This window comes from Anabrus simplex, chromosome 2, assembly GCF_040414725.1.
Source record: "Anabrus simplex isolate iqAnaSimp1 chromosome 2, ASM4041472v1, whole genome shotgun sequence".
NCBI classification, from domain to species: Eukaryota; Metazoa; Arthropoda; class Insecta; order Orthoptera; family Tettigoniidae; genus Anabrus; species Anabrus simplex.
In genome coordinates, this window is record NC_090266.1 from 1,071,625,005 (window position 1) to 1,071,651,717 (window position 26,713).

The 26,713-nt window shown below is 41.3% G+C and overlaps 1 protein-coding gene across 2 annotated transcripts in view; it reads right to left on the reverse strand.

The window, feature by feature from the left end:
* Positions 1-26,713, reverse strand: part of if (inflated) — a 691,187-nt gene that overhangs the window by 401,267 nt on the left and 263,207 nt on the right. For both annotated transcript variants that reach the window (XM_067142033.2, XM_067142032.2), the window contains exon 2: positions 14,068-14,186. In XM_067142033.2, the coding sequence (XP_066998134.2) occupies positions 14,068-14,186 (119 nt within the window). The remainder of the gene's footprint in view (positions 1-14,067; positions 14,187-26,713) is intronic.

Here is a 26,713-nt window from a genome sequence, read left to right on the forward strand (position 1 = left end):
CAAACTTGGCCGCGGTATTTTTTTACAGTCTATACTGGACTTAACCAGATGGTAGAACCATCAGGCCACACTGCCGCGGTGCGAGTCAGAAGCAAGGAATGGGAAACTCATTTTGTTCTGGTCGTTTACACAATAAGCTTGGAGAGAATATTCAGTTTTTTAATAACTCAATGGTCCACAGCACTTCGAAGCACATAAAACAGGATAGTAAACTCCTAAAAATACATGCGTCAGGTCTCACTGAATTTGTCATAACGATTCTGAACAAATTTTCAATTTTAACTTTGTCAATCCCTTTTTCCTCTTATTTACTCTATGGCCGTAGAACTTTTACAGAAATGTAGAGCGGCGCGCGCGGTTCATACGCGTGGGTAAATGTATCGAAACGGACGGTGTCATTTTTGAAAATGTTATGTAAACTGTTGTGTCTGTTTGATTTGAATATTGTACTGACCCGAGTAAGTTTCTGAGATCAGTATAGATATTCTTTCTCGGAGACGCTGCTCCTATTATCTCCAGCTGAAGTAGTTGTGTCACAAATGAACAAATGAACTCCGGTTCACCAGCATAATCAGCATAACGAGTATTTTTCTTTCATTCCTGGCCTTTTAACTGGGACCAGAGGTGTGAAAGTCGAGTGGCATAACCACTGAATTCTCAACAAGACAGTCGCGGTTCGGAACTCGGCCAATTTATGAAGAATGTTTTAAATTAAAAGTTACGTCGTTGCAGTTCGTATTCCACGCAAAACAAAGTCCCGAGGCTATGATTACGATACCAACAGTCAAGTAAAATTTTATATTTTTTTACTTGGGGTGGCACTACTTGTGGATTGAAGTCCAATTTTATTGCCAGATGCCCTTGTTGACGCCAACCCTATGAGGAGAGTTGCATTCCGTATTGCGTGTTTCTGTTGCATTTTGTAGTTCGGCGTGCAAATGGAGAGGTGCGTTATTAAGGCGAACACTATCCAGTCACCAACCCCGAGGAATTAACCAGACAGGGCTAAAATCCACCATCTATCTGACTTGATCGGGAATCGAACCCGTGGCTCTCCAAACCGAACACCGCTACACTGACCATTCGACTATGCTTTAACTGATTAAAGAATTGCCAGAATCATTTTTCCTAAATTTACTTACAATAATTGGTCGTTTTCCCCCCTACATACTCTTTTACAAGTTTCAGACTTTACAACTTTGTACCGGTACGGGAAGTATTGGTAATTGCTACACTGACCATTCGAACAGTTCTTCTTCTTCTTCTACCGCTTTTCCCACCACACGGATGGGGTTGCGGGGGCGAACTGTGTCGCACATTTGGATCTGGTCCGGTTTTACGGCCGGATGTCCTTCCTGACGCCAACCATCTGTGGAGGGATGTATTCACTATTGCGTGTCTCTGTGGTGGTTGGTAGTGTGATGTGTTGTGTGAATATTAAGACGAATATGCTAGGAGTAACACAAACATCCAGTCCCCAAGCCGTAGGCATTAACCAAAACAGTTAAAATCTCCGACCCGGCCGGTAATCGAACCCGTGACTCTTTGAACAGAAGACAAGTACATTGAACATCCATACTAAGACTGCGTTTTAATTAGGTGAATAAATGACCAGAATCATTTTTCCTAAGTATTACTTTATTCGTCGTTTCTCTTCCCCATATGCTCGTTTACGAGTTACAGACTTTGCAACTTTGTACGGAAAGTATTGGCAATGGCTTTACCTGGCACATCCCACGTCGAGTATCTGTCGCTATGTTCGTGTACCAGTAGGGATACTGCATTCTAATAACAAGAAGTGTTCGTATCCCACTGTCGGCAGCCCTGAAAATGGTTTTCCGTGGTTTCCCATTTTCACACCAGGCAAATGCTGGGGCTGTACCTTAATTAAGGCCACGGCCGCTTCCTTCCCACTCCTAGCCCTTTCCTGCCCCATCGTCGCCATAAGACCTATCTGTGTCGGTGCGACGTAAAGCAACTTGCAAAATAATAATAATAATAATAATAATAATAATAATAATAATAATAATAATAATAATAATAACAACAACAAGAAGTGCTCAAAATGTCCACCATCCGCCCGAATGCATGCATGAACGCGCCGCCTCATGAATTATCGGAGACGTTTGAACAATCCAAGCATTGCACGAACTGCATTCGATGGCAAACTTGCTCCACATGGTGGCGAAAAACTGCTCTGTCCATAACGCCATGCCTGAGTCCAAACTTAATCCTAAATACGAACTCTCTTCCAAAACAAGCTTAGCTCGTCAACGACTGACCGTAGGGTATATGCTCATAGGTGTACAGAAGGTCGTTCGGGATCTCTGCGGACGAAGTTTGAAGGATAATTACCTTATGAGAAGCATGTCTCCACCAACGACCATGCTCAGTTGGAAAGCCAACATTTCAAGGTATAGCCCGACAACGAAATTTCCATTGCAGCAAAATTTAGGTCCATCTTATCCGACTCCTCCTGACAGGCTTTCCAGAGCCCATTGATAATGCGGGGACGTCCATTTCCTAAGGCCCCTTTTTATGGTTCCAAATGCAAAGAAGTCTATGGATGACCTATCAGGTGCTTTCACCGAAATGTCAGTAAAAGGAATTGCACGGACTCCAGTTTCCATCTCCATTCTCTCTAAGAACAAACGAGTCCATGAGAGGTATGAATGGATGCTTTATCTTGATGTACCTAGACCCGATTTTTTCGCCCTCCCATACAGTGCTGGGTTATCTGTGTTGTAAATGGGTGTTAAAACCTCTTTCCGATAATATGTCGAGTACACCTTTACAATATTAGCGACACGGCGAATGGTTAACTTGTAATTGCAGCAGTATCAAGCGATGATCATGAAACCCCTTGGAAAACTTTCCTGGCATTCTTTATACTATGTTTGATAGTCCTTTTTGTCTCTAGGGCGGTAGTAAATCGAGCGGAGTTTGTTACAGTCACTAAGATACACATATGTTTCGTCTAATGTCACCACATTTTTCCATCTGTCCCCCTGCCAGATCGTCCTCATCCAGCTTTCTTGAGTTAGTGAAACGCTCCGAAATGTGACAAGGTAGCAGCTTGAGAACTCAACAGTTATGCCACTTTTCTAATTGCAGATCCTTGTTGATTACGGTGTTAACTGCTGAAAGAGACATCCCCGACGTACTTGCATAGTCCTTTGGAGGGGGGGGGGGGGGGGCAGGGTTACCACCTGAGACAAGGGCCTTCACTTTTCTCACCACTTGTGGTGTGGGGCTGGTCGTGGATTTGCCTGCTTTTCTTCCCCTCTGGTATTAAGCCCAGTCGGCCTTTGCTTTGTTCAATTCAATACAGCACTGATCCCGTTCTTCGATATCAAGAAATCACGCTCGTTGCACATTCCATGGATTGCATAATAGCTATATTTAGTATCGGAAAGGCCTGTTATGTAGCCTCCCCCTCCCCAGTAAGGGTCAATCCGTTTCGACATCTTTACTGCTAATGTCATGAAAAACTATACACACGTTTCCAGTACTAACGTAAATCATCACTTGTTTTGACGTGCTCAAGTTGATAGCAGCGTCTCCAGCGGCCTTCAAACTCGTCACCAGAAATCCCGAACGACTTTCTGTATTGTGCACTGTTTTGGGGTGAAGTAACCATCTCCTGATTACTTCCCCACATGTTTGGGAACACCCTGTATAGGTAATAGATACTAAACGAACATCGTGTGAAACCCGTTGCGTTAATAGCACTACAGAGTACTTGACCGTATATACTAGCACTGCGTGTAACTTCGGAAACATCACTTAATCTGCAGACACGCTATGCTACGTATCATTCCCACCAATCGAGCGAGTTTACTATGAGGTACGGTAAGCTTGCAATCGAAAGACGTTGAGTTCAAACCCCACGATCTGCAGCATTGGAGATATTTTTTTCGTGGTTTCCCGCTATCTTCCCAGTCATTACCCTTTTCTGGCATAGTGTCGTCGAAACCTTACTTGTAGCAGTAAAAAGAAAATTCAACTGAGCAAAGGCCATGAAGGCTTTTGGAGGATTGGAAGGTAAAGACTATGTTATTATCGATAATGAAGATGAGATGAGCAGATCGAATCACGAATGAAGAGATATTGAATCTAATTGGAGAGAGAACGATTTTGCGAAATTTGGCCAGAAAAAGACAGAATTATAGGACACGTCAAGGGAAAGGGAAGTGTAAAACGATAAAAAAATATATATAACTTGCGATATTTAGTCACATATATCAGACACTAACAGAGTTATTTTCTTGAATGTTCTTTTGATTTATTCAGAATACATTCAAGCATTATTTGGGGTAGAATATGAAACTTCAATGTTTAATATTTTGTGTCAGAAAGAACATTATAAAAACAATATATTTTAAAAATATTGTTAAAAATTCTCTGAACTGGCGTACCTTTTTCTGAGAAAATACTCAAACCAGACCCCATAAGCTTTGCATGCATGATATTTAAACCTTTCTTGAGCTGCTGAAGTAAAATTATTGCCCTGTTGTTTACAAGAGTTGAGAAACTTATTTTACATCCTAGTTGAAAACTGATATTTTCTGTAAAATTTTCAGTACTCATCAGACTAGCCTCCACGAACTAATCACGATGTCTGATTAAATTTACTTCCACAAGCAGATCTATATAGTGCCTAAGAGACTACCATGTTTGAAATATGTTTTGTACATTTTTATCAGAAACTATCACATCAGAGTTTCCAAAAATATGACTATAGAAAATCCAAAAAGAACGTTTGACCGGTAGCTGGCATCTAATGTTGTTCAGCGTGCAGAGTTAGGTTTAAACCTAATTTTATTGCCTCAAATATAACTTCAGCACATTAATTGATACACCTAATTCTTCAGGAAAGATTGGAGATCATTTTACGTTCAAAAATGAAAATTGACATTTTTGAGTCTATTACTGTACACTTTTAACACCGCCAGGACCTGCTGAGTTAATGTAGGGAGTGTAGGTGGTGGGAATGGCAAGGGTAGACCAAGAAATTAATCTTGACACACAGATTCGAGTAGATGTAGGATGTAGTAGTTGCATAGAAATTAAAAGGTTAGCACATGATAGGGTGGCATGGTGAGCTGTATCAAACCAGTCTACTAGCTGACGACCGTAACATCATCATCATCATCATCATCATCGTATGTCTTCAGCTACCATGTGCAGGCGTTATAATACGACATCTAAGTTGCCGGCGTGTCAATTTCGACGTTCCGTTATACTCCACTAGATGGCAGAGTAAACCGGTTCTCTGTAGGGCGATCTGTAGCTGAGTTTTAATTAATGTCGGGTAAACACCGAATGTATAACCAGAGATCACTTAGATACTGACATCGTACGACATGGCGTGTTGAATATCCGACTACTTCTGCCGTGTTTGAACCCGCAATCTTGCAATTCGGAGGTCGACATCGATCATGATTCTGGTAGACATTTTCGGAGTTGGATGAATAAACCACAGGGCTGCGGCCTCTCCAGAAGTGGAAATCTCATTTCTAATTCTCAGAGTCCTTGACGGGGAAACTAACCCATGTTCTTCTGAGTAAACCACCCCTATTAGACAACCCCTACCTGTGTAAGTGTAATATTAAACGTCTTGCAAACATATGCACATTACTCAGAGAGAGCTCAGTATCTCAGCACGTAAATTAACAGATGATCCCATTATTACCAGCAGCGACTGTCAGAGGGGGCGGCGAGGTGTGTACATTTCCGTCATTACCACCCGCCATCTGGCAAATAAGGGTGAGATGCTGTTGCTTGTTTTTGTTAGTATTCCTTGCCACTAGAAGGGTAGATGTTTGAAATAACCAGACTCGCCGCTCCAGTACATTACGAAGAACAGTCCTTGTTTACTTTGGCTTAAATGATGGGGAGGTAGCCTGATCAGTGATCACTAGGGCTCGGAAGCTGAAGACATAAATTGCCTAAAAATACCTAAAAAGTATTGAAAAAAAATTAAAAACTGGCAAAAAAAGACGTTAAAAATGCGATCCGAATTCCCTGATAATTTTATTTTTAATTACATATTCAATGAAGGAATAGAATGTCTAGAAACGTAAAATTATGGTGGTATGCAACATTGAGTGAAATACTTCTTTCAGACATATATTTTTAGATTAAGTTAATTTAAAAACAGGAGTTCCGGATTGTTAAAAAAGTACTTTCAGAATTTGGAATGAAATATTTTTTTCACCTAGAATGAATTCAGCGAACCCGCAGTTGACATCCTGGAGAAAGAAATTGTGCATTGAGACGAACACAAACACCCAGCTTCCAAAAAATAGAGGAATCAACCGGACGCGGATGAAATATCCGGCCCGGCTGGGAATCGAACCCGCGGTTCTCTGAACCGAAAGTCACTACACTGACCATTTCAGCCAGGAGCCGCATTTAGAACAAATGTATACAATACCAAATACTGAAGAAGCTTACGAAAACACAAGCCATAAGTAAAGGCTGATTAATGTTAAACCGTAAAATACGGAATATATCTTTGACCAAAACGTGTTTACGTTGCAAGTAATCTGCAGCTAGAAAGGAATGTCCGTGATACATTAGGCTGGACTGAGGACTACTACGTGCTCTGTTATGAAACCTCATTTTATTTAGTGTCAATCTTAGTGGCATATCCTATGGTAACATGAAACTGCAGCAATTCTTCCTTTAGAACGTGCATTTCACCACTCCACTTCAGAGGATTATTATGATCTTGTGTTCATCACCGATGTAAGTATTCGCCACTATCGTGAGAGTCAAGTGTTTTTTTAACGCGAAATAGATCAGTTAATTTAGCTTAAACGGGATTGATTGCCACAGTCCCGAACTTCCATCAAACTGCTTCTTGATCTGTCAAGAAGTAGCGCTTCGAGACTGACGAATAAACTGTCCAAATATAGACCCCCTACAGTCATTCAAAAAATAAATAACCGCATGGTATTGTTTAAGCTGCTCATAGTACTGCACACTTTTCTCAGGAACAATTTAATCTATAATGTTTGTTGTAAGTATCCACAGTGTTTGTATCTTACATGGGAAGTGAATGTAATCATTTATTATATTTGATTAGAGCCTCCGTGGCTTAGGCGGCAGCACGCCGGCCTCTCACCACTGCATACCGTGGTTCAAATCCCGGTTACTCCGTGTGAGATTTGTGCTGGACAAAGCGGAGGTGGGACAGGTTTTTCTCCGGGTGCTCCGGTTTTCCCTGTCATCTTTCATTCCAGCAACACTCTCCACTATAATTTCATTTCATCTGTCAGTCATTAATCATTGCCCCAGAGGAGTGCGACAGGCCTCGGCAGCCGGCACAATTCCTATCCCCACCGCAAGTTGGAGGCTTCATTCGTCCCATCCCTGACCCGGTCACTGACTGGAAAACAGATTGTAGGTTTCATTTCATTTCATTATATTTGATTATGCATACCTTAAACCATTTTATCATCATCATCATCATCATCATCATCATCATCATCATCAATATGATGTCCATGTGAATAAGTTACATTTATTAAGAAGAAGATACCGCATTCGATGCATCTTCCTTTCAACTACGCACTTTACGTTCTTCCCAACTAGACTTTTGCATGGATACCCTGCAGCTGCTCAAATGTGAAGTTCTCATCTTTCGTGTATTATATATTTAGCCATCTTTTGGTATATTTATGAACTTTTTATCAATGAGCTCCAATGTTTTATTTTTAATTGTCTTGATCATCAAGATAATGACATTACTACCTGCATGATGTCCTTTCAAATGTGTTTATTTATGTGCTATTAATCTTATTGAAGTGTTTGTGTGCTGATGATGGCTCCAAGAGACGAAGCATGTCCATATTTATTAAATAAATAATATTTTTAGATTATACTGTGTATTGAAATTAAGTCTGATAACATATAAAATGCGACGAAAATACAGTTTCATACGCTCATTCTTTTCCTGAGCAACTATATACCCTATAGATGAATATTTTCATCTCAATTCACTCGCACGTCCTGTTTACACATTGGTGCCTACTTACGAAACTGATCCGCATGAATATTTAAACGCATGTAATTTGCACGGCAGGCAAGAGATAATATATGTCGCACGGAACTTCTCAATTAATCTGCGTAAGTTAAAGAGCTTCGTGAGTAGAATCCCTTTCGATTTCAAAGAAAGCTATATGAAGGAATGATAGACATCTCTTAATTCGTAAACAAATGTAGCAGCTAGGGAGAAGAATATTTGAAAGCGACTTGAATGGGGCTGTGATGTTTATTCTATGGCAAGGAAAACTCTTTCTTGCTACTTGCTTTACGCCGCACCGACTCAAGAGAGGTTTTATGGCGTCGATGGGATAGGACTGGGGAGAAAGCGACCGTGGCCCCAACATTTGCCTGATAGGAAAATGGCAAACCACAGAAAATTGCATTCAGTGCTAGCCACAGTTACGTATGTCCCGTATGCAATCTAACAGCTATACACGCCTCGAAACGCGTAGCCAAGTCACTGACTGTCTAAGAAAAAAATAATTTGTAACGAAAATATTTTCAGTGAGAATAATTCAATTGAAATTATTGACAGTTGTGACGTAAATGACGTCTATGTTAACTACTGGGTATTGAAAGGAATGGCACAAACGTAGGAACATTGGCGTAGAAATGGTCGAAAATTTTCATTACAGCCAGCACTATATTTAACCAATTTACAATACCCTGGTTCTTCATTTAGGATTGAATCATGTTTTTGTAGCACTGGGATAATGCTCTAAGCAACAAACAGCTTTGTAAATGTGTTATTTTAATTTATTATCAACATACTATGTTTTCGCATGTAGAAGTAGTAGTAGTTTGTCTTAGTTTTAAGGATGAAATGAACTGGCGTACGGCTTTTAGTGCCCGGAGTGTCCGATGACATGTTCTGCTCGCCAGGTACAGGTCTTTTGATCTGACGGCCGTAGACGACCTGCGCATCGTGATGAGGATGAAATGGTGATGAAGACAAACACAAACACACACACACACACACACACACACACACACACACACACACACACACACACACACACACAGTCCCCGTGGCAGCGAAATTAACCAATAATGGTTAAAATTCCCAACCCTGCTGGGAATCGAACCCGGGACCCCTATGACCAAAGGCTAGGACTCCAAACATTTAGCCATGGAGCCGGACATTTTAATGATTAATGTACATTACACATGCTTTCGCTTGGTAGGCCATGGGTCTTCGGGTCTGTTGCTTTGCTTTACGATGTTCTAAATTTAAGGTTATCAAGCGAATGAAGGTACTGTATGTGGACTGCAGCTTCCTGGTTCTAAAGGCTGCACGTGCGTAAGTTCACACGAGTAATTATACTAAATTATGGAAGAAATGGTTCTTGATTTGTAATATTTTTATAACTATCAAATGCAACCGTTACTTATCTAGAATTAAACATTTACGGCTCAGAGACTTCGGTATGTGTACTATTATCACAAAATCTCGAGCTCAATGCCTCACAAGAGGTGTCTCGTTGTTCTATGTAAACAAACACAGACTCCCTCCTAGGACCAGAGCCTTCAATTTTTCTCGTTTACTGGTGGACAAGATATTCCGTATATAATAATAATAATAATAATAATAATAATAATAATAATAATAATAATAATAATAATTGCTTTACGTCCCACCAACTACTTTTACGGTTTTCGGAGACGCAGAGGTGCCAGAATTTAGTCCCGCAGGAGTTCTTTTGCGTGCCAGTAAATCTACCGACACGAGGTTGTATTTGAGCACCTTCACATACCACCGGACTGAGCCAGGATCGAACCTGCCAAGCTGGGGTGAGAAGGCCAGCGCCTCAACCGTCTGAGCTACTCAGCCCGTAACAGATAAGCATGGTTCCAGTGCTTTTTGTAAGTCAACAAATCAAAATTTTAGTATATAGGAGGCACACATGCCTCCAGAACAAATCGCACATGCCTATCATGCAAACTGGAGACCTACTCGAGATGGATAGAAGCCTGGCAAAGCGAGTGGTGAGCAAGCCGTACGAGGCCATTGAAAGAAACGAAGACCACCGGTGTTGTTCGTGCAAATGAGGACAATCTTTTCCGTACGGTCAGTAGCATAATCGAAGACTTTCTTACTCAGAAAATATTTATAATTTTACGAAAATTAGTATATGTTATATCAATAATAATGCAATTTCCTTAACGGCGGTGTCAATAACCCCCAATCGCATGGTACAACAGCCCCGACCTACATGACCTACCACGCGACCGCTGCTCGGCCTGAAGGCCTGTAGATTACGACGTGTCGTGTGGTCGGCACGACAAATCCTCTCAGCCGTTATTCTTTGCTTTCTAGACCGGGACCGCTATCTCACCGTCAGATAGCTCCTTAACTGTAATTACGTAGGCCGAGTGGACCTCGAACCAGCCCTCAGATTCAGGAAAATATCCTTGATCTGGCCAGGAATCGAATCCGTGGCCTCTGGGCAAGAGGCAAGAACGCTACTCCTACACCATTCGTTATTTAATTATATCATTTAAAAGTCTTATAAGACTAAAATCAGCATTTAAAATTCAATTTTTCTGCTTGAAAATATTGAAGCTGGGATATTTCTCAGGTGAGATACATACTTATTGCAAATAAGTTATGTAGTTAATTTCTTTGCGTTTGATTTGCAGTAGTGAAGTTCCTAGAAAGTTTTACATGTTTACCCTTCAAACACACGCAATGGAAAGGAACTCTTGCTTTGTTTACATCGATCCATCATCGTTGACAATGTCTGTACCACCGCTGGTACATGCTTACATACTGATCTATCTCTGCTTTCTCTGTAGATTTAGTGAGGAATTCACTTCTCGTCACACGATTCTAGTATTTAGCGTGAATAGTTGGGCGCATCTGAATAAAGTGGGACTAAAACGCCGGCTATTGAACGAGACCATCTATAAACCTGACGAGTTTACAAATCTCTGCAGTCTTCTCAACTGTGTTAATAATTACCACATGAATTTAGGCTCCACCGAGCTCGATAGCTACAGTCGCTTAAGTGCGGCCAGTATCCAGTATTCGAGAGATCGTGGGTTCGAACCCCACTGTCGGCAGCCCTGAAGATGGTTTTCCGTGGCTTCCCATTTTCGCACCAGGCCAATGCTGGGGCTGTACCTTAATTAAGGCCACTTCCTTCCCACTCCTAGCCCCTTCCTCCCTCATCGTCGCCATAAGACCTATCCGTGTCGGTGCGACGTAAAGAAAAAAATTAAGGCTTCTAAAGAGAACTGGACTATCATTCGAAATACGGAATAATTCGAGTAATAGAGCCACAAGTTATGGTTGGACTGTGACAGGAGGGTAAGTGCAGAAAATAAACTGTCAGCCTTTTTACGAAAACGTGCATTTCAAATATCTCCCACAACAACATAAGGACAGAAAAATTGCACTGACGGCAGGAAGGAGGAAACGTAATACTAAACGTCCTTATTATTTCTAGAGATGTTATTTCATTCCAAATGGCGAGAATCCAAACCCAAAAATTAACCTCTAAATTTCGTGGAGTTGGCAATCACTCAATAAAAAGAGGAATAGTGTTAGACGCCAGTAACAAAATAGTAAAAAATAGCAATACTGCATATCGTACGATAAAAATTCCATTGTGATCCGTATTGACAGTAGCTACAATTGGTAGGTACAATGGGTCCACCTATTCAATACCACACTAATAAAACATGGTACTATATTTGGTAAAAAATAAATTACATTGACGTGTAATTGGTACATTGATCGGTTTCAGCCGTATAAAGTTTTTTTAAAAAAACTGGCACAAATAAAAACATAAGACCATGAAACAAACAAACGGGGTTAAAAGTCAGGTTGTGAGTTTCACAAATAGGAAAAGGCCTCTCAGTTTTAATTACTGCGTTGATGGGATGTAAGTTCCTTACGGGGATCACTGTAAGTACCTAGGTGTTAATATAAGGAAAGACCTTCATTCGGGTAATCACATAAATGGGATTGTAAATAAAGGATACACATCTCTGCACATGGTTACGAGTGTGTTTAGGGGTTGTTGTAAGGGTGTAAAGGAGAGGGCAGAGAAGTCTCTGGTAAGACCTCAAATAGAGTATGCTTCCGTGTATGGGACCCTCACCAGATTATTTGATTCAAGAACTTGCAAAAATCCAAGGAAAATCAGCTCTATTTGTTCTGGGTGATTTCCGACAAAACAGGATGATGACGATGATGATGATGATGATGATGATGATGCTTGTTGTTTAAAGGGGCCTAACATCGAAATGTAATGAAAATTTAAAAGTCCAAAATCCTCCACTGACCAGAATTCAAAACGTGTGGGCGAATGGATGGATATAAATTTAAAACAATCAGGGGATCCGACCCGATGCTCCACATTCCCAGAAACTAGCGTTAAACAGTAGGGTATTACTGACCAAGGTACTGCTTCTAAACCACAATACTGAAGCGATGGTGCTTGTAGTCTAAAGGGGTCCAAAATCCAGGTCATCGGTCCCTCACAATGGTACTTATCGCTAGGAAAGTAGAACCATAGTATTTGTCATGTTGCGGTACTAATCAGAAGTAGCGTAGACTCGTGGTATTCCACATATTATGGTACTACTCACAGGTAATGTAATACGCACATGTAACACAAACCTATGGTGTTCCTCACATAAGTGTACTAACCACAGGGACTCGGTACTATCCCGTGGTTTTCCTCACATAATATGTTCTAATCATAGGCAAGGCAGTACCATGGTGTCGCTTATACCGTACAGTGGCACTAATCACAGATACTGTAAAACCCAGCCGGCAGCACACACTGTCGCTACTAGTCACAAACCTATTGTTTACCTAACATAGTGGTACTACACACATGTAAAAGCGCCCATGGTGTTCCCTGCTTGTTGGTACTAATTACAAGTAGCCTCATTGTTCTAATTCGATCATCCCTTGGTCGCCCCTTTTAGTCGCCTCTTACGACAGGCAGGGGATACCGTGGGTGTATATTTCGTCTGCGTCCCCCACCCACGGGGGGTCCCGACAAACGAGTAGCGTTACAAAAATGTTGCAAAGTTCGGGCTGGGAAGACTTGGGAGAAAGAAAACGAGCTGCTCGACTAAGGGGTATGTTCCGAGCTGTCCGGCTCCATGGCTAAATGGTTAGCGTGCTAGCCTTTGGTCACAGGGGTCCCGGGTTCGATTCCCGGCAGGGTCGGGAATTTTAACCATCGTTGGTTAATTTCGCTGACACGGGGGCTGGGTGTGTGTGTTGTCTTCATCATCATTCCATCCTCATCACGACACGCAGGTCGCCTACGGGTGTCAAATCAAAAGACCTGCACCTAGTGAGCCGAACTTGTCCTCTGACACTCCCGGCACTGAAAGCCATACGCCATTTCATTTTTTCAATGGAGAGATGGCGTGGAATGACATTAGTAGACGTATAAATTTGAGTCGTCTCTTTAAAAGTAGGAAAGATCACAATATGAAGATAAAGTTGGAATTCAAGAGGAAAAATTGGGGAAAATATTCATTTATAGGGAGGGGAGTTAGGGATTGGAATAACTTACCAAGTTAAATGTTCAATAAATTTCCTAATTCTTTGAAATCATTCAAGAAAAGGCTAGGGAAACAGCAGATAGGGAATCTGCCACCTGGGCGACTGACCTAAATGCAGATTAGTAGTGACTGATTGACAAATATATCTAAAAAGAATATACATTAAAATCAATCTTTGATAGAAAACTTTGTGGCACTTATGTTTAGGCAGATGTCCGTTTGTTTAGTTGTGCCAATTTTTTCAAATCTTTACGGCTGACGATGGCCCAAGCGGCCGAAATTGGTCCCATGTAGTAATTATATGACAATGTAACTGAGGTTTGACCAAATAGAGTTACATGTTTTATTAGTGTGGTATTGAATATGTGGACACATTTTACCTACCAATTGTAATACTACCCAGTCAGGTTAGAATTATTTTCTGTAAAAATACCACATTTGCCAACAGGTCAGACATTACACGGCAATAAGGAGACATACCTGACGTGTCGAAAGCCACCTCCTCACAAACGTCTTTCCTGACGTTACAGCGAAAGACGGCACCTCCTCGAATCACTCCTGGTTGACTCGTTTGAGCACTCGGCGCTCCAACCAGAACCCTGCAAACAGACAAGCTTAAATTAATCACACGTCGATAGTAAATGCTACAGAAGAACAGGAGAAGCGGGGAAAAAAAAAAAATCACAGAATTTCATTGATGTGAGTTTCCTAGTATTTGTAGAACATATTCGGATTAAATTTCTCCATGGTATTTATCTAATATCTACTTGCATGGAGGCAATGATCTGAAATTGGTGGAGATTTTCAATTAATAAGGAAGTGAACAATGCAGAATGCAAGAATGGATACTGAGATTAGCAAATGGATTCAAGATGGGGGGTTTTCTATCACAGTGTACGAAACTTATTATGGGATAATGAAGTACCAATGAAAGCAAAATGAACTATGTATAAGATGTTTTACATATCCACAACAACACGGAGCAGAAACCTGGTCACGACAAAAATAGAAGACAGTAGAATAGGCTACAGGCGGAAGAAATGGAATTCTTGAGAAATATGATGATGAAAGCAAGAAGAGAAAGTGAGAAATGGGGAAATATGGAAATTAAAATTGAACAGTTAGGTGATAAAAAAGAGAAAAGCTGGTTTAGATGAGTGATGAACTGGGTTCGGAAGTTTAAGACCTGAAGAAGTACAAATTAACCACGTAAATGTGCCATAAAACCTAGCTAAGTATGATCTGAAAATGGTCAAATATGACTTGAGCATTTTAGGGATAGGGTTGTTTTTTTCTAGTTGCTTTACGTCTCACCGACACAGATAGGTCTTATGGCGACGATGGCACAGGAAAGGCCTAGGAGTTGGAAGGCAGCGACCGTGGCCTTAAGGTACAGCCCCAGCATTTTCCTGGTGTGAAAATGGGAAATCACGGAAAACCATCTTGACGGCTGCGGATAGTGGGATTCGAACCCACTACCTCCCGGAGGCAAGCTCACAGCCGCGTGCCCCTGACGACACGACCAACTCGCCCGGTTTAGTGATAGGTAGCAAGTATTATATTATTATTATTAACATTAAACAAATTATATCATTCAAACAGACAGAGCTACAGAAGGTAAATTTAAACTTTATACATTCGTTCAGTCATAACACTGAGGCGCACTTCTCATTCTGTTTTCCTTAAAGAAAAATTATCCCTCGGCGTACGTTCGTACAGCATCTCTTTCTCGGAATCATCTTCTAAATCTCCTACCTACTTTTTGTTTAGGGAAAAGAAGGAAAAATAGCCTACATCTACTACAGTAGGCCTATTTTGAAATCTTGTGTTTGAAAATTTAAGCAGATAACATATACCTTGATAAAGACGAGGAATGAATTTAAACAAAAATATGACCTTATGTCACTAAAATCATCAAAATATGACCAAACCAATAAAAATGGCCGAAATATGCATTTATATGCAAAACAAAATTGCTTTAAATGAGGTCATGAACCCAACATTCACTGTTATTTTTTAGGTTTTGGTTACAATGACCTCAGGAATGAAATATTACTTATCCTTAACGTCCGTACCTTAGCGATGAAGGAATTCCAAGGGGAAAGGCAAATGAAGGGGTAAAGAGGCCGAGGGCCAACCAAGACAGATTGATGGACTTTATCCACAACAGTGAAGACAGCCGAACCTGGAAAGGAACACAGTGCTGGATAGGGAGTGGTGGAATGATAAGGGATAGCGGATACGAACCATATGTTACTTCATGAGAACAATGCACTACCCAGAAATCCAACCTTTCAGGAGATGGAAGAGGCCATTAAAAACGTGGCATGTTCCTGAAAAGCCTAATTATGTCACACTAAGGTACCTGTTCCGATTTTTCAAGCACTGTCAGAGCAATTTTCTGGAGTGCCTACGGTACAGAAGTACTCCTGTGAACTTTTAAACCAATCATGTCCCACAGGAGTTCCGTAGAATTCAAGTCGGGACCAATTTCAATGCTTGAATTTAACTGTTGTTGTTCCTTCTTTTCACGGTTTGAGATTTGAGACTCCCCGATTAGCGAGTGTGAATTAAGCCTTCTAAGTCAATTTTATGGCTGAGAAATCTGTACTGGTATGGTATTTGTGATTGTACGCCAAAGAAACGGCCGCACCCTGTACGTCAGATGCCATTCCGGTTTTTGATACGTGCTCCTTTAGGCTGCAATAATAATAATAATAATAATAATAATAATAATAATAATAATAATAATAATAATAATAATAATAATAATAATAATAATAATTTTACGTGCAAACAACTACTTTTATGGCTTTCGAAAATACCGCGGTGCCGGAATTTTGTCACGCAGGAGTTAATGCTGGAGAATCTACCGACGAGGTTGGCGTATTTGAGCACCTTCCAATACCACCAGACTGAGCCAGGATCGAATCTGCTAACTTCAGCTCAGAAAGCCAGTGCTGTACTACCTTTGGTACACAGATCCGGCCCTTAGGACGTGAACGACATTTTTATGTACGTAAAGAAGACAGCAAGTTATTTTCGGCTATAGAAACCAATGCCCTATCGCAACATTAAGGGTCGCGGGACATCGTCGTCGATATGTTTTTTCGGTCCACTGCAGACGCCAATATTTTACCTTTTTGTGGACTTCATTACAAAATAGAAAGCAAAGACGGGTTTGTATGACTAATTCATCGGAAACTCAAGAGACTATGCTATATTAAATTCGATAGAATCTGGAAATATAATGGCGTATTCTATTTACTGCCGGGAGTGTCTGAGGACAAGTTCGGCTCGCCAGATGCAGGTCTTTTAATTTGACACCGGTAGGCGACCTGCGAGTCGTGATTAGGATGAAATGATGAAGACGACACATAAACCCAGTCCCCATGCCAGAGGAATTAACCAATTATGCTTAGGGCCTAATACTCCCGACCCTGCTGGAAATCGAACCCAGGTCCCCTGTGACCAAATGCCAGCACGCTGACCATTTAGCCATGGAGCCAGACGATAGATTCTGGAAATTGGTATGGATCACTTCGTGGCTTTTCCAAAATCAATCTGGATGACAGGGAAAGGTTTGGGTTGTTCAGGAGGATCACAGGAAGTACGCGCATTTGCGGACAATGATTCAGGATAAAAGAAACACTGCACCACAATAACGTACATATAACGCCCAACCCGCTCAAGGAGTTAATAACAGAGCCTCAGTGTTGAAATCATTTAATTGACGTGGTGACGGGTGCACCTCAGTAGCGTGCTGCATGCCAAGAAGAGTATCGAACAGCTGGTTCTTTTCACTCAACCTCCTTACGTTTTGATGTTACCACTATCTCTGCCATTATAAAACTCTGTACAAGGTCTACGCTGTGCTCAGGTATCTGTCTTATGATTTTGCAACCTCCTTCAACTTGGTTGGTGCACCAACTCTGTAGTTACTACACAGTCGGTGAACAACTGAAAAGAAGCAGTGTAGATAACCGGGGATGTGACAAAACATCCAATTTTCCAGGGTCAAGGAGATGACCCGCACACAACTTGTTTTTCATTTACAAGTCTTATTGCGTGTGTGCAGTCCATTACAAGTGACAACCCTCAAATTTATAATATCTATTAGAGGCCTGCAGAGATAGTAAAAATGAAATAATTTAAAAGTCGCCGAATAACTCACGCCACGATGAGCGTACGTAATAGTAAATTCAGCATCGTCGCATCGTAGGCTCATAACGATGTGATTCATGAGTAATGGTTGAGCGACAGCCCCACATTTTCCTGCACGCTGGGAAGGTGGAATTGAACTACTTATGGAGCCACAGCATTCTGTCGGGAAAGCAACTGCAATTCTTCTGTGAGTAACTTTATCTAATTTTACTCTATATACCAAAACAACCTGTTCTTCGGATCACAATAACAATATGGATATGCTTATTTTCATGAAACTAGAAGACCCACATTTTTGTGCCTGATTCTACTAACTATATACTACGTATAATATCAACGTAGACATAAACTCCTATCTTGTAAGAGATTTATCTACAGACATGTTCAGCTAATTCTTGATGAACAATCGTTTGTAGTTCCGGCCCCTGACGATGGCGATTAATATTACGCTACCAATTACTACTCGTTACATAGGTACATGATTATACGTACTACAGTACACATCTTTGTAACCGTCAAACGGGTGTTAGTATCTGCAGTCGCATGACGCAGTCGTGAAGGTCTCTAATATCTACAAACTAGGACACATTCGCAGTACACAGGACACCTCGGTGGCCTCTTCGTTTCGACGGATCACTTGATTACCTTTTGCAGCTATGTTCGACTGTGGCTGAATGGTCACAGTTCTGGTCTTTGGACTGCGACGTTTTGGAGCCGTGGCATTCCATCATCGTATGGCTAATTCCTGTGCCGCTGGGGCTGGGTGACATTTTATAGTGGTGGCCATTGGAGCTGACCCAAAGGCTTTCCCGAGGCTTAAGAACGGAAAAGAAGTCGGTGAGACAGCAGAACACAGGCTGAGCATATCAGCACAAGGCGTATTTTAATTCGCAGTGTGTTCTACAGCAGTATAGTATTCCCTACACAACAAGAAACTATAACACTTAACTAAAATATATATTACAATAACATTTTTTTGCTAGTTGCTTTACGTCGCACAGACACAGATAGGTCTTATGGCGACGATGGGACAAGGAAGGGCTAGGAGTGGGAAGGAAGCGGCCGTGGCCTTAATGAAGGTACAGCCCCAGCATTTGCCTGGTGTGAAAATGGATAACATTATTGTTAATGATATATTTTACAATACGCTTTCACAAAACTTGTCTCTTCTAATGTTGGAGTTAAGTAACTAGCGAGATCACGATCAAACTATCACTATTAATAAATAAGTTAAGTAGCCAAAAGGATGCGATGGTACGACTTGCGATGACCGAATGCGATTTTAGACTAACTTGACTTCATTTGTCCAATGATTGGCTGCAAAGATGACCCTTTAGGTAGACAAAACAAATAGATCTAAAATTTTGTGACAGCTTTTGTTTTCCATTTTCAACACATATTCATGCGGATCATGTTTCAGATATACTTGTCTGAAGAAAGTAATTTTCCACAGTATATAGTAAGGAGTCCGCCTCTGTGGTGTAGTGGTTAGCGTGATTAGCTGCCACCCCCGGAGGTCCGGGTTCGATTCCCGGCTCTGCCAAGAAATTTGAAAAGTGGTACGAGGGCTGGAACGGGGTCCACTCAGCCTCGGGAGGTCAACTGAGTAGAGGTGGGTTCGATTCCCACTTCAGCCATCCTGGAAGTGGTTTTCCGTGGTTTCCCACTTCTCCTCCAGGCAAATGCCGGGATGGTACCTAACTTAAGGCCACGGCCGCTTCCTTCCCTCTTCCTTGCCTGTCCCATCCAATCTTCCCATCCCTCCGCAAGGCCCCTGTTCATCATAGCAGGTGAGGCCGCCTGGGCGAGGTACTGGTCATTCTCCCCAGTTGTATCCCCGACCCAATTTCTGAATCTCCAGGACACTGCCCTTGAGGCGGTAGAGGTGGGATCCCTCGCTGAGTCCGAGGGAAAAACCGACCCTGGAGGGTAAACAGATTACGAACGATATAGTAAGGAATTCAAACCACGTGTTTGCTTTTTAAACAACGTATGATGTTTTTAGTCTCTAATTTTTCATTGTCCCTACTAGACTTCGTCCCAAATAGCTGTCGCGCTCATGTTTAGTTTTGAATAGTTTATGGTAGTCACCGAAACAAATTATTTCATAATTTTGAATTTGATTTGAGGTCGACCAGAATACGCCTATCACACAGTATTCCTGTGGCTCCTCCACATTCTCCCCAAAAATACCGAGCGAGTTGGAAAAAAGGCTCCCTAAATAAATCTACTTATCGCAAAACCGTTGCCTGAGTCAGTCGGTTATTAAAACACTATCAGATGTATGAAAATAAGGCTCGCAAATAAAACCTCAAATGCAAGGAAAACTAAACAGTCCATATTTCTCACCAAATTTTTTCAGTAAATATGTTCACTACATTCATAGGGAAATATTTAAAGACGGCATAGTTTTTATATGTTAAATTCTTTTTTCTTCTAAACGCCTTATATTCTAGTAGTATTGATTTAATTGCTCTAATTTTCAAAAACCCGCATGTGCTGTTTACATTTGTCAAGTTCTCTTTTATAACACCCCCTTGGGTACGGCCTTGACCTACCCTATCAAAAGCCTCCGTTAGGTCAATAACAATACAGTTCATTGCTATGTCCGACTCGACTGAATGCTCAGCGTACTGGCCTTCGGTTCAGAGGGTCCCGGGTTAGATTTCCGACCGGATCGGGGATTTTGATCGCTTCTGATTAATTGTTCTGACTCGGGGACTGGGTGTTTGTGTATGTCCAAACACTCTCCCCTTCATATTCAGACAACACACTACCAACCACCACAGAAATAGCGATTACATACCTCCATATAGGGTTGGCGTCAGGAAGTGCATCCGGCCACACAACAGGGCTAAATCCACATGTGTCATGTGTGACCCAGTTCGTGCACACGACCCCACAAACGTGAGAAAAGCGGTAGAAAACGAAGAGGAAGAAGAAGGAGAAGAAGAAGAATCTAAAAGTCTGCTATATCTTGCAGGAATCCTTTAAGTCGAGTCTCAGTACAATAACTTTTCCTAACCTCGAACTGCCCCCCCCCCTTTTTTTTTGCTAGGGGCTTTACGTCGCACCGACACAGATAGGTCTTATGGCGACGATGGGATAGGAAAGGACAAGGAGTTGGAAGGAAGCGGCCGTGGCCTTAATTAAAGTACAGCCCCAGCATTTGCCTGGTGTGAAAATGCAAAACCATTTTCAGGGCTGCCGATAGTGGTATTCGAACCTACTATCTCCCGGATGCACGCTCACAGCCGCGCGCCTCTACGCGCACGGCCAACTCGCCCGGTAACTGCCTTTTGTCAAAGAAGTTAGTAACTTAGCAAACGTCTAATATCAGAAGAAATGATTTCCCACAGCATACATGCAACACTTGTCAAGCTGAATGGCCTGAAATTATCGGCTTTACCGGGAAAGTTTGCCGTGCGGTTAGGGGCGCGCAGCTGTGAGCTTGCATCCGGGAGATAGTGGGTTCGAATCCCACTGTCGGCAGCCCTGAAGATGGTTTTCCTTGGTTTCCCATTTTCACACGAGGCAAATGCTGAGGCTGTACCTTAATTAAGGCCACGGTCTCTTCCTTCCCACTCCTAGCCATTCCCTATCCTATCGTCGCCGTAACACCTTTCTGTGTCGGTGCGACGTACAACTAATTCTAAAAAGAAAATCGGCTTTACGTTTATCAGCTATACATCGGATCTTTAGGCAGTAATAGGTTAGAATGCTAACTCATTTGGTTATTAGGATATGCCGTGCAACCCGTTCTTCCATAATGTAGTGAGAGTAACTTAACGTAAATGTCAATGAGAACCTTACAGCATAATCGCTGTATAGGGCAGAGTAAACCTTGTGACTCGCTTAAGTAAGTTTGCAATCTAACCTATTAGCGCCTAGAAATTCGGACTCTGTTTATAACCCTTTCCTTTATGCACTGGGGGGTACTATAGCAACTCTGCATTGATTTGATTTTTTTCCATCATGCAAACTGTAACCAAATAACTTCAGGTATGGTCTTTAACATATCCTCAGGGATCTTATCAATTCCAGCTGCTTTTCTAGTTTTCAACTTATATATCTCGTAGTACACATCTTTGTTATCGTATGCAAATTTCAGTGCATCGCTAGTATTAGTTACCTCCTCAACCTGGGCATTATCATAATATTCAATTATCTTTACACACTGCTGACTAAATACTTCTGCACAGACAGAGTGGCTGAGCAGTTTGGATCACGTACCTGTCAGCTTGCATCCGGGAGATAGTGGGTTCGAATCCTACTGTCGGCAGCACTGAAGATGGCTTTCCGTGGTTTCCCATTTTCACACCAGGCAAATACTTGGTCTGTACCTTAATCAAGGCAACGGACGCTTCCTTTCCTACTCCTAGCCATTTTTTATCCCTTAATCGCCATAAGACCTATCTGTGTCGGTGCGACGTAAAGTAAATAATAAAACAAAAACAAAACTTCTGCCTTCTGGAAATCCTCACATATACACTTCCCTTGTGCATTAATTGTTCCTGGAATGCTCTTCCTGGAACCTGTCTCTGCCTCAAAATATGCACACATTTTTCAATACAAATAATGCGTGTCCTAATACAGGTGAAGATGTTCTAAAGTGTTCCCACCGTTTATTTCAGCAATGTAGTGACGTGTGTATGTATGTATGTATGTATGTATGTATGTATGTATGTATGTATGTATGTATGTATGTATGTATGTATGTATGTATGTATGTATGTTTAGTCCTCAGCCCGAAGGCTAGTTGGATCCTCAACAGCTCCGCCATCAGCTGTCATAGATGGCCTAGGCATCACTGAAGAGGCGTACTAGGGAAATGAGGAGTGAGGTAGTTTCCCGTTGCTTTCCTCACTGAACCAGAAGTTGCTATTACATATCAGTCTGCCAAGCCCACTGAAATGCATGCACCAACCGACCCTATGAGCAATATCTTCACACCATTCATAGCAGGGACTGGCTGCAGAAGAAATGGCATTACCAGCATCACTCATACCTCAGTCACTTTCATTTTGTCAAAGCCAAGGATAAAGCTGAGACAGATCAATGAAAGTAACAAAATTGCTCTAGCCCATACCAGAAGACATAGTGCACTGTAAACAATAGGTCCTGCCAGCAAAGACATGTGACGTGTGTAATTTCAATAATCCAGCAGCGACTACTGATGAAATGCCAGGAGCGGCCCTCGCATAGACAATGCTGCTGAGGCCGAGGATGACAACACTGGCCGTAATTTCAAGTGCCTGTCGTTTATACTAGAGGGGAGTCCGGCTCCAAGGCTAAATGGTTAGCGTGCTGACCTTTGATAACAGGGGCCCCGGGTTCGATTCCCGGCAGGGTCGGGGATTTTAACCATCATTGGTTAATTTCACTGGCACGGTGGCTGGGTTTATGTGTAGTCTTCATCATCATTTCATACTCATCACGACGTGTGGGTCGCCTACGGACATCAAATCAAAAGACCTGCAGCTGGCGAGCCGAATATGTCCTTGGACACTCCCGGCACTAAAAGCCATACGCCATTTCATACTAGAGAGGAATAATAAAAACCACGATTTTTTTTTTGCTAGGGGCTTTACGTCGCACCGACACAGATAGGTCTTATGGAGACGATGGGATAGGAAAGGCCTAGGAGTTGGAAGGAAGCGGCCGCGGCCTTAAGGTACAGCCCCAGCATTTGCCTGGTGTGAAAATGGGAAACCACGGAAAAACATGAAACTGAAGCCGTTTCAATAAGTATTCACTTCGGCTTCGCGAAAGATCGACGAGGAGATTTGTAGATCTATCACATTGCTCCGGGAAACAAACTGGTGCTCACGGAAATCCACGGTCTGATGCTAAGCAGTTCCATCTCAAACAGCATCCCTATTCATATGTAAAATTTAAACGATGTGTAACTTCAATACTGGTGAAGAACGTTTTCAGATACAGATAACGACTCCAATGGGACCGCCAATTAACGGTCGTTATAGCCGATAGTCGCACAAACCAGTCGTTTGTTTTTCCTAAAAATGTAATATCTCTAAGTTATAGGCTATACACTTACAAAGTTAATTAACAGAATGTTCAAAACTTCAAATAACGTAGCCCTAACTGAAATAGGTACTGTACAGTATTTGCGGAGTGGGACTGGAAAGAATTTTCCTTCTGTTTACACAGTACGTACAGCAATAATACGCTAACAAAATACCAAAAAAATATATATATAATAAGTGAAGAAAGAATTTTGTTCAAAAGGAAACGGTATCTCTCAGTCCTTTCAAATTGTGGAAACTGTTGAGTGTGATTCCTTAGCGATACTGACGTTTGTTTTCACATTTTCTAATCGTTATATAATGTGTGACTTTAAACACTTCCCTTTTCTTTTGCAGCATCTTCACAGCGATGCTTGCTTTGAACATTTAACAGACAGGCTGATTTGAAACCTACTGAAAACAAGAGTTTTACAATAAGCGTTGCACTGTTGTCAGCAATTCCCAAATACGTTGCAAACAAAAATCAACATTGGACGTTATAGCCGATACATTTATCCCAAAATGTAAGAAAATTATGTTTTGTACGACATGTCCTACTAAGGGAAGTCGTACTAAGCGATTTTTTTAAATACAGTGATCATACAGGATTTACTCAGGACCGTTGAATTTCGCCTTTATATCCAATACGCCGTTAAAAGTTATGTCCCAATAAACTGTTTCGACTGTATTAAACACTGTCCTTTTAGGTATGCACCTCTGAGGGCAAAATTTCCTTCCAGCTGTCAATACGTAATAAAGTCAAACGGACAGTGAGAAGTTCAGGAATCTAGTAACCGTAAATAATGAGAGGGATGGCTTAGAATCTTCTGTGCCCAATCCGATATGACACGTCTAGATTCCTTGTCTTGGATCGGTCGTGGGCGTTGTTTGAGACAGGAGTGAGGTGCTGGAGAAGGCACGACTATTTATATCGCGAGGACGGGACACCGGCAGACAGGAGCAGTGTCTGGCACGGATCAAACGGCTAAACATAACATGCCATTGAACACCATATTTGTCTCACACATTGTACTTTGACCTGTTTGTATCAGGAGAGAAAATAACAATGCTTCAGAAACCACAATCGTGCCGGATGAGTAATGTATGGAGTAAACATCAGTTTGCTTTTAGAAAGGAATTTACAAATTATAAGTCCAACAAAAGGATTATCTAGAAGTCCGACAAAAAGATTATTAGCAAACTTGACGATTTCTTAGAAGATATCGTGGGAAAATAATTCGCAAGAACATTCAAGACGCAGGCAGGTATCGAAATCAATGCACTTTCCTTCAAAAATTGGTACTCAAACGAAAAAGGCCGACTACTTTAGTACGAAGTCTGGGATTCGGCTAAAGAGAAAACTCGCGAAGGTGGCGTTTTACGGGTTCAACACTGGACGTTGACTCTGTAGGACAATATAATAATGTTATTGGTTTGACGTCTCACGAACTACTTTGACGGATTTTAGAGACGCAGATGTGCCCGTATTTTGCCACACAGGAGTTCATTTGCGTGTTGCTGAATCTACTGACAAGAGGCAGGCGTATCCGAGCACCTTCAAATACCACCCCGCCAGAGCCAGGACCGAACCCATCAACTTAGGCACAGAATGTCAAGGCTTTCTAAGACAGTTCAGGCTGTTAAGCGTGAGGCCTGTGATTTGAAACCCGAGCGTACATGTTGGGGTTTTTATTAACTTTTATTATTATTATTATTATTATTATTATTATTATTATTATTATTATTATTATTATTATTATTATTATTATTACGCACTGAAATATTATCTTTTATACGGTTTCAAGGCAAAATTAGTTCCTTACTTTCACAAATAATTATATACCTCTTTGGAGGCAGCACAAAACCCTCAACCTCTTCCGAAACCGCCAAAAATTCCGATTCTACTTCTCTCACATGCTCATCTCACTTATCTGCATAGCTAGCATATCTTGTTTATTCCATTGAGAATAAAATGAAAAAATCCAATTTATCATAAGACACCCTGGAGAATTTAAGAGCTAAGTGTGTACATTTTACGAGAAAAAAAAAGAACTATTAGAGAAATTCAAAATCGACTGCCTAAAATATCGAAATCCTGCTAAAATGCCACAACTAAGTGCGAGTGAAGCCTTAAAAACAGTTTAAGAGCCTATCACATACTTAACTTTAGGATTTAAAAGGAGTAAGGTAGAGAGCCCCTATTTCGTCCCCTTAGCATATCTGGACTTTTAGAGATTCAGGAATATTATGAACAAGGCTAGAAATTGGTATACATATTACTGAATATATTCTACACTTATGGGCATGTTACAATGAAACTGTCATAACGTAAGGTAGTCAATATTTGACATAAACGTAAACACTACAGAAACTAAACAACCGAAAATGTGTTCGTAATTTCGTCCCCCACCAAATTTATGAAAAGTACAATTAATTTTAATATATTTTCCTTTCTGACCTTACCAAACACTTTCCTTATAAAGAATTACTTGAAGGTCATTTATGCAAATATTTTTTGGGTATTCTTTTTAACGTAGTCTTTCAGCGTTGCTCGTGGGATGTTAAACGCTTTATCTGCACGTTTTTAAGCCATTATCTTGTCCTTCACTGCCTTAATAGCAATTTTCATGGCCTCCTTATCTCACTGCTTGAGTTTTCCCATTCGAAAATAATAATCAGCTTCATATTAACAGATAAAATGAAGGGGGACAAAATTACGAACATTCCCTGATTTATTATAATAGCCGCTATAGTAACTCACGCCAACCACCTTACAGTAGCGATTACACGCCACAAACTACATCACACGACAGGAATGTAGTCCAGTATTACATGCACATATCAGTGCTCACTCTAGGAATAATAAGCTCTTAATTTGAATGCTGTACTAACTCAGCTCAGAATGAAAAAAATATCTTCCTTGTACACGGAAAATA